The 14,790-nt window shown below is 38.4% G+C and overlaps 1 protein-coding gene across 4 annotated transcripts in view; it reads left to right on the forward strand.

Moving 5' to 3' along the window:
- The window catches only part of LOC149821428 (guanylyl cyclase 1-like), a 145,338-nt gene extending 131,776 nt beyond the window's left edge, over positions 1-13,562 (forward strand). For 3 of the 4 annotated variants that reach the window (XM_089982472.1, XM_089982473.1, XM_089982470.1), the window contains one exon: positions 13,425-13,562. In XM_089982472.1, coding sequence (XP_089838598.1) covers positions 13,425-13,529 — 105 coding nt within the window. In that variant the 3' untranslated portion in view covers positions 13,530-13,562. Of the gene's footprint in view, positions 1-7,184; positions 7,382-13,424 lie in introns of those variants that run through there. The other variant, XM_089982474.1, reaches the window with a different exon arrangement.
- Positions 13,563-14,790: the final 1,228 nt, after the last annotated feature.

Below are 14,790 nucleotides of genomic sequence, written 5' to 3' on the forward strand. Positions count from 1 at the left end.
ACTCAAGGCATAATTCTGAATTCACCTCCCATTTTTCAAGGGTTGAAGTGAGCTATGTATGTGATCCCATGGGACGTTCTTGTTGATATGATATTTGATCTTCAGGAATAGTTCATTCAATTTAGGGAAGCAGAAGGAAAATAAGAAATAGTGTTTGTAAAATAAGAAAACTAGGAGAAAGGATGAAACTTTTAGGACTTGCACATCATCACTTTAATAGGAATTCTCATTACCACCTGTCTAGTGGTAATGGGTAGTCTCAATAAGAAGCCTATAATCATCCTCTTTTTGAAGAAAATAATGGAATTGGATGGAACAACAGTTCCATTTCCCACTTCACACAAGTGCATGAATTGTGGGCCCAAGCACACCCCTTCTGACAAGCTTTGTAAGACTAACTTGTCATTAGAGTCATCCTGGTAACAGCCTTCATTGGTAGCATAGATAGATCTTGGTATTGGCATGAGCATGATATTGGAGATGGAAGTATGTCAAATCCATTATTTTCTTCATTGGTAGCATCAGGCACTATCTATGAATCATGACATATACCTGGATGTATGTCAAATTGATTTCTTATTGTCTTTTAGAAATGACCTTCCACTGAAGAAAAATTCCATGTAACAGCACAAATTTGTGCCTAATCTGTGATTCCTCTGATGCTGTTGATCAGACACTGCTCCTCACCACCAAGTTTGTCCTAGAAATGCAAAGGATGATGTTATTTTTCTCTTTTTGATAATGTTAGCTAGGGGAAGTGCTGTCAAATATGTTAAAGTCCTCTTAGTTTTCTAGCTAAAGCTTCGCGTATATAAGATTCCTAAATAGAACATGAAGATAATTGCAAGTATTGGAGTCATCCCTTAAGTACTAATATGCCTTATTAATCAACTGTATCTTCTACGTTACACTGTGACACAGCTTGTCCTGGAGAAGATTTTGCCTTTATTCAGCATTCAATGAATTTGTGAGCAAGTCGTCTCTCGGTTCCCCTAGAATTCACATACTATTTTGTTATAAATATCAAGGACAAAAATCTTCATTGATGGTTGGACTGTGAAAGACTGGATTCACAAGACCATGGCTCATGCTCTCGTCATTGCATTAAGTCACTGACTTCTTTCAGTAAAGTGAAGAAATAATTTCAGAGTGTTAAAAAAATCAATCCATCTTTTCACATCTGCAATGATTTACCTCTTTTTGCTTTTATTGCCTCATGGTAATAAATTTCTGCCTAAGAAAATGAAGTAGCCACTAGCCAGTAATAGGTCTCCTTGTTAGATTTTAATCCACTCGTGAGAGCTGAGAGACAGGGAAAGAGAGAGAGAGAGATAGCAGAAAATGAAAAAACCGATAACCCCAATGCTTAGGGTCGGCTGTTGTATGATCTCATTTATAATAACATACAAAATATAAGACTAGGGTACAAAAGTACCCTTATTACAAGAAGGTAAATTACACACAGTGCCATTAATGACACGTTAATGATCACGGGTCTGGATCTCCAGACCCATGACCCGTAACAGGAGAATACACTTCTTTTCACCCTCCCTCAAGTTGTGCATGATCTTGGACCATGAACAACTTGCCTTTTAACATCCAAAATCTGTCTTTCGTCAATCCTTTTGTAAATATATCCGCCACCTGATCTGTGGTTCGTACAAATTCAGGCTCAATCTCTTTCTCTTCTACCTTTTGTCTCACAAAATGCTGATCTATTTCAATATGTTTGGCACGACTGTGATGGATTGGATTAAAAGACATACTAATGGCACTCTGGTTGTCACATAAAAGAAGTGATCGAGAGATCGATTCCCCTACTTCTGTCAGTAAATGTCTAATCCAAGTAGCTTCAGCAGTGGCGGCTGCCATTGACCTATATTCAGCCTCTGTACTGGATCTGGCGACAACCTTTTGTTTCTTACTACTCCAAGAAACTAAATTCATCCCAACAAACACACAATAGCCGGATACCGATCTGCGTTCATCTGGATCTCCTGCCCAGTCCGCATCAGAATAAACAGTGATCTCATGTGCATTTTGCCCATTTGTCTTTCTCTGATATATGAGGCCATCCCCAACAGTTCCCTTTAGGTATCGAAGTATCTGTTTAACTGCTTCCATATGCCCTTCACATGGTGCATGCATAAACTGAGAAACTTGATTCACTGAGTAGACTATATCTGAACGAGTAAAGGTGAGATATTGTAACATACCTACTATGCTACGATACTGTGTGGGATTATCAAATGGATCCCCATCTTGAGACCTAAGCTTTTGATGAAGGACACTAGGAGTGCCCAAGGGCTTGCAGACTTTCATACCCGCTTTATTTAGAACATCAATGATATACTTATGTTGGGTGAGAGTCATCTCTTCAGAAGTACTGATGACTTCAACTCCAAGAAAGTATCGTAGCTTGCCAAGGTCCTTCATTTTGAACCTTTGATTCAAGAGATGTTTCACTTCTTTAATGTGCTCATTGGAATTACCAGTGATGATGATATCATCTACATATATCAACAACAGAGTAATTGTGTCTTGGTTCTTAAAGATAAATAAGGAGTGGTCAAGAAGAGATTTCTTAAAACCATATTTTTGAATTTCAACAGAGAAACTGTCGAACCAAGATCGAGATGCCTGCTTCAATCCATATATCGCCCTTTTTAGTCTGCATACGTATTTTGTAGGATCGCCTTCTGCGTAGCCAGTGGGTTGTTCCATGTATACTTCTTCTCTCAAATTTCCATGAAGAAAGGCATTCTTCACATCAAGTTGGCTAATAGTCCATTGATGTTCAATAGCTAAAGAAAGTATAATCCTGATTGTTCCCATCTTCACCACTGGACTAAAAGTTTCATCATAGTCCTGTCCTTGCTCCTGTGTAAAACCTTTGGCTATAAGTCTCGCCTTGTATCGCTCTATAGACCCATCTGGTTTATACTTTATTTTGTACACCCATTTTGAACCAACAACATTTCTGTCAGGTGGTCTTGGTACGACATCTCACGTACCACATTCATGTAGAGCTTCCATCTCCTCATTCATTGCTTCAATCCATCTTCTGGAATTTGATGCTTGAGAGAACGTTGTGGGTTCATCTTCTTTATTCAAGGCTGTTAGAAAGAGTTGAAAATCTAATGAGAAATTTTCATAACTGACCCATCTTTCAATTGGATGACGAGTACGTGTGGATCTTCTATTATCAGCGATGTTGGATGTAGAGAATGTGTCCATGTCTGAATTAACTATGGTGGGCGGCTCTCTTTCTCGTCGAGCGTAGACAAGACCTTTATACCTTTGTGGATTCGAAGTTGGGTCTGTATTTTCATGAGCAACCACTTCATCAGCAGACATAGATTCCTTATTCTTTTGAGTACAGTTCGAGCAAACCTCACTAGTTCCGGAAAGAAGTTCATAATTCAACCAAGGATGATAAGCCTCAACTTCAGGTTTTGATTCTGAAGAACTAGTATATCGACAATCAAAATTCAATTCATCGAAGATGACATTTCTTGATATTTTGATGCGCTTGCTCACCGGATCATAGCACTTGTACCCTTTATAGTCATCGGCATAACCCACAAACCTGCACTTCAGAGCCTTGTCCTGAAACTTATGTCTCATTGAACTATCAACATGAACATAACATAAACAACCAAACACATGCAAATCATGATAGTTGGGATGTACACCAAAAAGACACAAGGAGACTTGTTTTCCAAAATAGTCATGGGCAAACGATTTATCACATGAACTGCAGAATGAAAAGCCTCTGTCCATAAAGTGATCGGGAGACTGCTGTCATGCATCATGCTCATCGCACTCTCAACAATATGACGATGCTTTCTTTCAGCAATCCCATTCTGCTGAGGTGTGTGTGGGCAAGACACCTTTTTCCTTATCCCGTTACTTTGGAGAAAGTTAGTAAAGTCAATGGAAGAAAATTCACCTCCTCCATCACATTGGAAACTAAGGATGTTTTCAGAAAATTGGTTTTTGACAAAGGAATGGCAGTTTCGGAACAACTTGAAGGTCTCAGATTTGTGTTTCATGAAAAATATCCAAGAATAACGAGAATAACTGTCAACAAACAAAAGGTAATATCTAGTTCCAGATATGGAAGCAACTGGAGCAGGCCCCCAAACATCAGAACAAATAGTCTCAAAAGGTCTTGAAGCTCTTTTATTAATAGAATGAAATGGTAAGACATGACTCTTACATAAGAGACAACTAGGACATTTGTTGTCATCGACATTTATTCTTAAACTTGACTTGGGAATGAGGTTATTTGAAACAAGTTTTTCAATGAAACTACTACTGCAATGACCTAGACGACCATGCCAAAGAATTGGCTTATTGATTTCAGAGACACTGAAGACACAAGTAGAATTTTAAGAAGGCAACGATGATTAGAGCTTCAAGTTTGGATCTGCAGAGCGAATATGTGCTGAAGGATCTTCTTGAAAGACATACATATTGCCTTGTCGTTTTCCTCTAGCGAATGTCTCCTTCGTGCAGAGATCCTTGACAAGAACAGAAGAGGGAGTAAATTCAACTGAGGCTTTGATATCATTAACAAGTTTAGAAACTGAAATGATGTTTTTCTTGATTTCAGGAACATAAAGAACTTTTGAAAGATTGATAGAAGATTCGGACAGGGGTATAATGGAGTTTCCAATATGAGAGACAGAGTGGTGTGATCCATCTCCAGTAACTATACTGCTTTTACCAATGTAAGGAGCAAGTTTTAGGAGCTTACCTGCATCACCAGTAACGTGAGTCGCCGCGCCAGAGTCCACGTACCAAGTACCTTGCTCATTTTGTTTCAGATTCAATTCTGCTAAAGCTGACAACAATAACTCTTTTACTTCTCCATTGGTCCTTGTACTGTCTGGGTTTCTTTTTGCTTCAGTTTGGGTTGATTTTCCTTTATTTAAAGGATTGAACCAACAGTTAGCTTTGATATGTCCCATTTTATTACATAGAAAGCATGTAGGGATTGGCCTCTGTCTTTGTGAGTTGGTATATGTGTTGGGTGTAGGTAATAATCCACGACCTCCTTGACCATTTCTTTCTTGTCCTCCTTTTCCCTTGATATCATAGTTTCCTCGTCCTCGTGCTTAAGTAACCCCTGTAGCAAGAACTTCTTGTGCCCCAGTATGCATAGATGATTCTTCAGAAAACCCCTTTAGGTTCATCTCATATTGTAACAATTTTGCACGCAGATCTTCAAAGTTGGGGAGCTCAGGTAAACATAACAATGAAGTAACAATCATATGATAGTCGTGTCCCAATCCACTGAGAGTTTGTTGTACCAAATCTTTATCAGTTACTGTACTTCTAACAACTGCAAGTTGATCTGTGATAACCTTCATTTTGTTCAAGTATTCCATGATGGTCATGGAATCCTTTCTTAACATTTGAAATTCTCTTTTAAGAAACATAATCCTGGCCTGAGAAACCTGTGAGTATGTCTGAACAAGTCTGTTCCAAAGTTGCATGGCAGTACAGTCATCTGGAATTGCTACAAGTACCTCTTGTGACAGTGTAGATGTGATATAAGCAACAAGCGCTTGGTCTCTTTTCATCCAAGCCACAAATTCAGGATTCCTAACATATATTGTAGTAGGTTTCCCTTTATTGTCTCTTTCTTCTTGTGATATGAATTCAGGAGGAACTGGAATAGATCCATCCAGATGTCCAGAAAGATCCTGACTCCTAATAAAAGGTATGATTTGTCTCTTCCAAGTCAAGAAGTTACCATTGTTTAATTTTTCAGACACGAGTTGACTGAAGAAACTTGAAGAAAGAACCGACTGACTAGGAAATGAATCCATGGTTTACAGTATTAAGAATGTGTTTAGCACAGTCTGTCTACAGTTTCTGTAACTTTTTTTTTGTTTTTTTGTTTTTTTTTGCAGAAACTAATTCAGATCAATGGCCGACGACAGTGGCTGAATTTGAAGCAGAAATTAAAAATCTGTCAGATTTCTGATTTTCATAAGTGATTGAATATTGGATATGAAAGTCACACTAAAAAAAAAAAAGAACGTGAATATGAATTCACACTGTGAAACGAAATGCAGTGTAGCTGAATCAAAATAAAACCCGATTGCGTGATTAGGTCACACTGTGATAAAAAACAACTAGCAAAATATATGAAAGACAGAATGAAGAGATATTCAACTGGGTAACTCAGACAAGAAGGAGAAGAAATGATCAGATCTGATTAACGTCAGATCTGATCAATATCAGGAGATGGAAAACAAGTGCAGGCGAGATTGGGAAAATGGGCAAAGACGAGATTGGGGAAACCAGAAAAGAGGTGATCTGATCGAACTTGGGTAAACCAGAAAAGAGGTGCAGACGAGATTGGTGAAAACAAAAGTATTTTTCTTGACTTAGGAGAAAAAAAAATATCGAGGAGAAAGGGATCTTTCAGACGTACCTTTTTGGATCGATTTCAGCTTCAGCTGTAACGTAGCTCTGATACCATGTTAGATTTTAATCCACTCGTGAGAGCTGAGAGACAGGGAAAGAGAGAGAGAGAGAGAGAGAGCAGAAAATGAAAAAACCAATAACCCCAATGCTTAGGGTCGGCTGCTGTATGATCTCATTTATAATAACATACAAAATATAAGACTAGGGTACAAAAGTACCCTTATTACAAGAAGGTAAATTACACACAGTGCCATTAATGACATGTTAATGATCACGGGTCTGGATCTCCAGACCCGTGACCCGTAACAGGAGAATACACTTCTTTTCACTCCTGTCATCCAGATCCTTGGTGTGACGAACACCTGATCATTCGTTCACTTTTGACATTGCTTTTATGCTAACATTTACTGGATGTTAGTCTGCATTTTGACTGATGGCGTAAATATCATGTTGGCTACATAGTTGCCTCTTCTGGCTTCTCCATAGTCCTCAAGTGCATGTTTCCCTCAACTATTAAGCTGAGTTCGCCTGGCTTCTCGATGTGTGTTATCCATGGGCTTTCTACTAAGGCTGCTAGATCAGAAATATAGAAACCAGTGTCTTGGTAGTGTAAACAAATAAGCCTTCTTAAAATCAAAATCAAGGATTTTCTTTACAGTTCTCTTTCTATATTTCTATGGAAACTAAACGTGTTAATCTGCAAGTGGTTAATTTTTCTAGTGTTGAATTTCTGAGCGCAGGTCTACTTAGGGTGAATGGATAAACTCTCCAGTTGATGAGGTATCTAATCAGATACCCTGTGTGTTTTATTGGAATCAGCTGTAACCATTCATCCGTTTGTGTTCATGATCCTGCACTATGTACAGTTTGTCATGTACATAAAATACAATATTGATCAGAAATAAAAGTAATAAAAAATAGACTTTGATTTTTTTTTCTTGAACTGAACAAACTGAACTTGTCCTAGGACAGGGTGTATATGCATCTATGCTTGTCCAGTGTGCACATGGAAGAGGTAGAGAGAGGTAATACCCCTTGCATTTAGTTTTGACTTAAAAGGTAGTGGGATTTCTTTCTTATCATTGCCCAGGTGTAATCTGTCTGTGTATTGATAAACCATAAGTTGAATCACCATTCAAACTTGGTAGTGGACCGTATATGCCCAACCGAGAAAGATGGAGGGGGGGGGGGGGGGGTATTAATTATGAATAGACAAATTGGTGAAAAAGATGTGAATGCTAAAGTATTGATTTTCTCTTACATCACACTTTGTTTTTTTATTCCATGATTAAAATAGAAGCAAAAACAACAACCTTTCACTCATCTTGTTATATTGAGACTTTTCTTTCACATAAAGGAGAATGGTGTTATGGGCACAGGTTAAATAGGGTTCGGATGAGCTAATGGCTCCCAAGGCATTGGACTGTTTTATGAAACTGCATCTTTTTAGGGTTTAAATTAATCCAATGGTTTGTAAGCCAACTTTGTCAAAGTGGGTCATCCAGATCATGGGCCAATTTAAGCATGTATAAATTATAATTTTGGTGGTTACAAAACAAAACCTCTTGAATAAATGTGAGAAAAGAAATGGGTAGTGTTTTTTCTTTTCTTTAATTGAAGAAGTGGGTTTCGGTGTTGCTTGATGTGTACCAACCTGGGTGGGACTCACATTGGTTGAATTTTGCAGGCGTGAGATACAATGTCTGACGTCCTTGACCACTTTTTGTGTTTTAGGGAGAATTCTATTTAGAGTCCAACTTTTTTCCCTTAATTTGAAAAACGGTCTCACCTTCCTGCATCTATATAGACCTCTGTTTTTTCTGAGAACTGCCAAACAAAGGCTGGTTAACTTCCATTATCTTGAGAAATGTTATTCTTTTGAGCTTTAGTCTTTTGGAGTTAAAAAATTATTTATTTACGCTCACAGAAAATAGAAAGATAGTTATTTGAGTCATCTGAGGGCATTATTAGGGTCCGGGTATGGTGACAAATAAGAAGACCAGATTAAGACCTGTGTCCGGACCCAAAGGTCCTACTAATACCTGGACCTGCATATGGTTTGTGAAATTTTATACCAGACTCAGACCCAACCTGAGTTCCCATTAAGACCTGCAATTTTTCAATGTAAAAATGATAACAAAAATATTACTTTACTGGATTTGGTTCATGTAGTTCTTATCGGGTCCGGGTATGGTTTCTCTTATAGTAGACCCGATTAGATCCAGGTCCGAACCTGATACCATACTCGAAAATCTGATCCAAGTTTGGTTTCACCTGTGTCCGAACCAAACCCAACCCAACCCAACCCGTTGACACCCCTAATTATTATTGTTCTACTCAATTTAACTGAGGTTTAACATGAATTAATGGTAAGAATAGGTTTCTGTTTGGCAGTTTCTAGAAAAACAGAGGCTGGTATCAAGAAACTCAGGAACGTGAGGCCTTTTCTTGGGATTAGAGGCTAAAGTTTGGCGTCCAAATGAAATTCTTTTAATTTTTTACAGAGAGAAAGACAGGCAGTTTGTCGTCCAATGTGTTGCATCGGGGTGAGAGATGAGTGCCGCATCTCCAGCTTTGTAACCTGTCCCAACATCAAAGAGACCAATAAATACAAACAAACCACAAGATTTATGGCACCGATCTTGGTAAAAAATACAAGCCTTATATAGAACAATCATAGGGTGTGGGTTTCCAGACTGTAAATGGAGGGTCCACACTGCATTGGCTAAAGATCCTAGTGAGTTGTCTTGGATTCAGTATGGATACTTGACCAATCATACAGCATCTTTTCACGCTAACCCACTTGTGTTTGGACCAAGATAATGGTTATTTTGACTGTGGGCCTTAATAAGAAGGGGAGCCCAGAATTTCAGATCCAGTTCCAGTACCATTGATCTAGATCTGATCTCTGTTCGGGAGCAATTATGGTCATGCTGTGTGTGACTGATCATCGGTTATGTTCAATCCCCACTGCACATCTCACTTGAGAAACACAGTTTAAGTGTGCCGCTGCACCTGACTGCCCTCCATCTCTGGGGTACAGCCTGTCAGTTGTGGGGCCCAACAGAGACGGAGAGCAGATCAAGTAAAGCAGCACAATAAAGCGTGCAACGTGGTTGCATCTGATCTGCTGTTCTTCCGTAAGTGAGATGTGAGGTGGTGATGGAGTATATACATCATATACAACATGATTGTACTTCTCTCTCTCTCTCTCTCTCTCTCTCTCTCTCTCTCTCTCTCTCTCTCTATATATATATATATATATATATATATATATATATATATATATATATATATATAAAAGAAGGAAAACCTACCCAACAGAAAACTTTCCAAACCTATCCACTAAGAAACATTTACTAGATTTTCGGTGTTTTTTCTAAATTCTGACCTTACAGATGTGTTCAGCATCATTGATCATTGATGTACTAGAAATCGATACTTGGACCATGCATTTTAGGTAGAAATAATGGTATTTGGAGCCTCAAAAATGTATGAAATTGTAGTCTGTTGATTTTTGAAACCTTATAAAAATATAACCATGTATCAAATCAAATGCTCCAAGAACTGATTCTTATAAAAAAAATCGCATAGATCACATCTGGTCAGAATTTTGAAAAAACACTGAAAAACCAATAAATGTTTCTTAGTGGGTAGATTTGGGAGGTTTTCTATGCATTCCCATATATATAGAGAGATATAGATACAGATATGGGTGTGTGTTTTTCAGTTGGATCCATTTGACTTAACCCTTTGTAACTAATGGATAATCATGCTTCCTAAATTCTTGAAGGTAAAAAAAAACTAGTCTTAAAGGTAAAAAAACCAAGGCATACAGTCTGACTGTAATCATGAGCCAATGGTAACTCAAGATGTAGGGATAGAAACTTCTAAACCAGCTTACTGCTGTCGAGTTACCAGGTAACAGTCTTATGAAAATTTACTGCTGCTCTTTCGCTAAAAAATATACTCTGTCCAATATGACAATGGGGGCACTATCCTGATCTAAACACAGTTTTTGTCCTTCACCAAGAACGGGCAGGCTTTATTAATTAGGGTTCCATGAGCAGGACAACTGCATATTATTTATTATAGGGCTTAGTGGGTGACATGATGGGGTTACACATGGAGATGGGGAGGGAGGTGCAACAACTCGACCATGTGCATGTGTTTCAGGACATGCTGGCTATAAAACAACAGATTAGCTTGGCAGTCTCATTGTGACCCAAGAGCTACCTGCCAACTATTTTGAGAGAGGAATTTCTTTCTTTTCATATTATAGTGAGATGTTGAAAAACATTAGTTTCTTTGTTTAGAGTTGGGCAGGGGGTGCAAATGGGTTGATTTGAAGTGACCCTACCACTTAAAGGGATATGTGCCCTCAAGTGGTCATCACGTTGGGGGTGGTAAAGGGTAGTCTTAGATGGAAGAGGGTATGATATCTAACCTCCCCACCAGTGGGGACATTATGAATACAACCTATATCTATTGTTGGAACTTTAAGGCTTTTTTAAACTATCAATCTTGGATTTAAAATCCAGTGTTGACCACCTTACCTTTGCTTTCGGTGTATAATAAGATGCTTCCTTTTTTCCATTCTGTCCTCCTTTTAGATTCTTTCATGGTTTGAACAAGTTACTTCTTCCCAAACCTTCTTTTTCTATACTTTGTGGTGCATTCTACTTTAATTTGTGGTCCCAACCAATGTTAGCAGTATCGGCAGATACACATCGTATCGTCGATACGCATTCACCTCTGAATCGGCTATTTTTAAATAAATGCAAAAAATATTAAAAAGTATTTTTTTATATTATTTTAATAGTTTTAACATGTGTCATGCACGTAATATTTTTATTATTATTTTCTGGCCGATACAGAACAATTCACTGGAGTAACCGTATCAGCCAATACAGCTGAATCGGTGGCCCAACAATTCAGGGCTGATACGATACTGACAACATTGGTCCCAACATTCCAACAGCACTAGTTGCATCATCGGATACCAGGGTACTCAGTCTGACATGGCACAGTTGTTGGGCTGATCTTTGCAGCCTGGCCTAAACCCGATCATAACCCAGCCAGACTCATATCAGGCTCGAGTTTATTGGGCCCTTATCTGGACCTATACTTAGGCTGGACTTCATCACACATACTTAGACATGTCAATGTGTCGGGTTTGGTTTGGACCCAGGTGGAACCAGAGTTGGACCAGATTTTTGGGTATGGTATCAGGTATGGATCCGGGTCTAATTGGGTCCATTATAAAAAAATTATACTCAGACCCGATAAGAACTACATGAACCATACCCTATAAGACTATATTTTTTTATCATTTTTACATTGAAAAATTGCAGGTCTTAATCAGAACTCGGGTTGGGTCCGGGTCTGATATAAAATTTCACTAACTATACCCGGGTCCATGTACTAATCAGACCTTCGGTTCTGGACCCGGGTCTTCTTATTCATCACCATATCCGGACCCTGTACGGTTTGGTTCGGGTAAACCAGGCCAGTTGACACCCCTACACATACTCCATTTTAACCCCCATTCCATATACCCTTATATACAAGTCATGTTGAAAACTTTATAAAAAGTGTATGCCTGCATCGGCAGCCGTATCCATGTAACATAAGGGCCAGCCTGATGTCCACCGCTGGTTGTATGTGGTATTAGAGGCAACAGCACAAGGAAAATGTGGTAGTGCCTATAGACAATAAGGGAATAAAACAGCAGTTAATTTCCCATGAAAAGTTTAGATTTATATTTCTCACGCTTTAGGGCAAACACATATTTAAAATATAGAAAAACATGTGTGATAAAGATAGAAAAAACATAAAAACTATAAATGCCTATCTTGCCCCAAAATATTGGGGATGAAATGTAAATACCTGGTTAAAATCACTAATTCTTTGAAAAGTATATTGTGATATTTGTCACACTGATAATACCTTTTATCCAAGGCTTGAAAGCACTCTTCTCTTATAAGTTCTATTACCATGAGTCAAGAAACAAAATAACTGTATTGTCTTTGTAAAATAGTGTTTTGAAAAATGCTTCACAATTTGCCTAAATCTTTATTATTTTCAAAATTATTATTTTTTAATTTTTTAAGACATTTTTAGCTTTTGGAAACCTCCTTATAGCATTTTCATATATATATGTGAACCTCCTCTAACGTTTGTATATATATGTGTGTGTGTGTGAACCTCATGTGACATTCATATGCAAACCTCTTCTCGTTTGCATATGATTCTCCTAACAAATGTTACTAATATCCTTAGTGATTTTAACCATATTTGGAGATTCACAACATATTTGTGTGAATGTCAGGAGGTTCACACAAATATATTCAAAGGTTTACAACATATTTATGTGTAGGTCAAGAGGTTCTCAAATATCTATTTGTGCAACCTTTACCAACAGGATGACGCGATGGATAATCAGTATTAATTTCTGCAAAATATCTTTACAGGCGCACTAGAAGTGTGCGCCAGTAAACGTTTGGAACCTTTAGCGCACTAAAAGCGCCAGTAACGGTCCATGGTGTGCTGCTAAAGATTTCAAACATTTATTGGCGCACACGTTTAGTGCGCTATTTGTGCAAAAAATGACGTTGTGCGAAGCGTCATCCCGCTGGCATTACACTCTTAGTGATTGCAGAGTTATGCAACTATATTTATATATGTGTGTGTGCGCGCGTGCGAAGAGGAGGTTCGCAAATGGTAAAACTGTCTTAAAATTTTTGGATATAAAGGGAATTTAAAAAACGTATCATTTTATAAGAACAGTACGATAATTGAGAAATATGGTCGTACATGAGGCCCTATCGATGTTACAATTTCAAGAGCCACACCTTAAATGACAGTACCTGTCATTTAATTATTGTGAGTACTTTGTCTTCACAATAACCACATTCATCTAAAGCATTGATTCTAGATCGGCATAGTTGGATTTACTCACTTCTCTCCTCATTGATCAGGACAATGCCCCATTTAAGAAGAGCAGGAGACGAACACAAAAGAGGCGAAGCAGAGGAACTGTCAAAGAGTTAGGTCCCCAAGGACTTGATTCAGAAATGTTTTAATTACATTGAAATATTTGGTATCACTCAGTTTCAGTGAAGCAACTTTGATCTCTCGAAACTAGTTGGTAAAAGCTTAGAGTGCGTTTGATAGCCTTGGATCTTGAGATTCGAGGGATAAGCTTGATCAAAGATTTGATGTTCGACCCCCGTGAGTTGGATCTCAGATCTTCCTGTCTCTTTCTTGTCTCACAAAAAGGGATCTCAGACCCCAGGTAGCCTCATATATGAGATCCAATGTTTGATAGATCGTAAATCTTACACTAGGGCCCGTACCACACCAGCACCCCCACGACACCTCTGATCCAAGGGTGTCAAACCCACCCTTAGGGCCATTTGCATCCCTTGAGAACACGGTAAAATATAAATGGTAATCATTACTTTGTATTAGATTTACAACTTGATATTTATAGATAAAAGGAGATAAAAGCAATAGTTACAATGATAACAAATTGATAAGGAAACGGTTGAATGAGATCTGGCAGAGCTGGATATGCTGGATGCGTGAATGGGGTGCATGAATTTGCAGAACTGAATGAGTCTGCATGGATATGCTAGCTATTACTCATTTGTACAGTTGGATATGCTAGCTATTAATCCCCTTCAAGTTCGAGTATGAAGATCCGTGATGCCCAACTTTCTAATCAAAGAATAAATTTATTCACGCCCCAAGGCTTTGGTTAAAATATCTGCAAGTTGATGACAAGAGGGAATATAAGCAGCAGAGATTATGTCGGCTTGAATTTTCTCGTGAACAAGGTGGCAATCAAGCTCCATATACTTAGTTCACTCATGGAAAACCATATTGGCAGCAATATGAAAGGCGGCTTGGTTATCGCAATATAACTCCATGGGATGAGGGTGATGAATGCCAAGATCCGCCAGAAGAGCTTTGAGCCAAACAAGCTCACAATAAGTTGCAGCCACGGAGCGATATTCAGCCTCAACGGATGACCGGAAAATGGATCTTTTTTTAGTTTTCCATGAGAATTGATTGTTACCAAGGAATGTGAGGAACCCCGTTATAGATCTTCGGGTAGTGGGACAACTGGCCCAATCTGAGTCACAAAATGCAGTGAGCTAGATTTAGCTAACAGCAAAGAGAAGAACACCTTTGCTTGGTGAAGATTTCAAGTATCTAAGAACTCCATATGCAGCTTCAAGATGGGGCTTGCAAGGATGTTGCATGAATTGACTTAAAACATTGATGGAGTATTTAATATCGGGTCTTATGACAGTTAAATAAATCAAACGACCCACCAAG

This window comes from Nuphar pumila, chromosome 12 (assembly GCF_984573655.1).
Source record: "Nuphar pumila chromosome 12, dmNupPumi1.hap1.1, whole genome shotgun sequence".
NCBI lineage: Eukaryota > Viridiplantae > Streptophyta > Magnoliopsida > Nymphaeales > Nymphaeaceae > Nuphar > Nuphar pumila.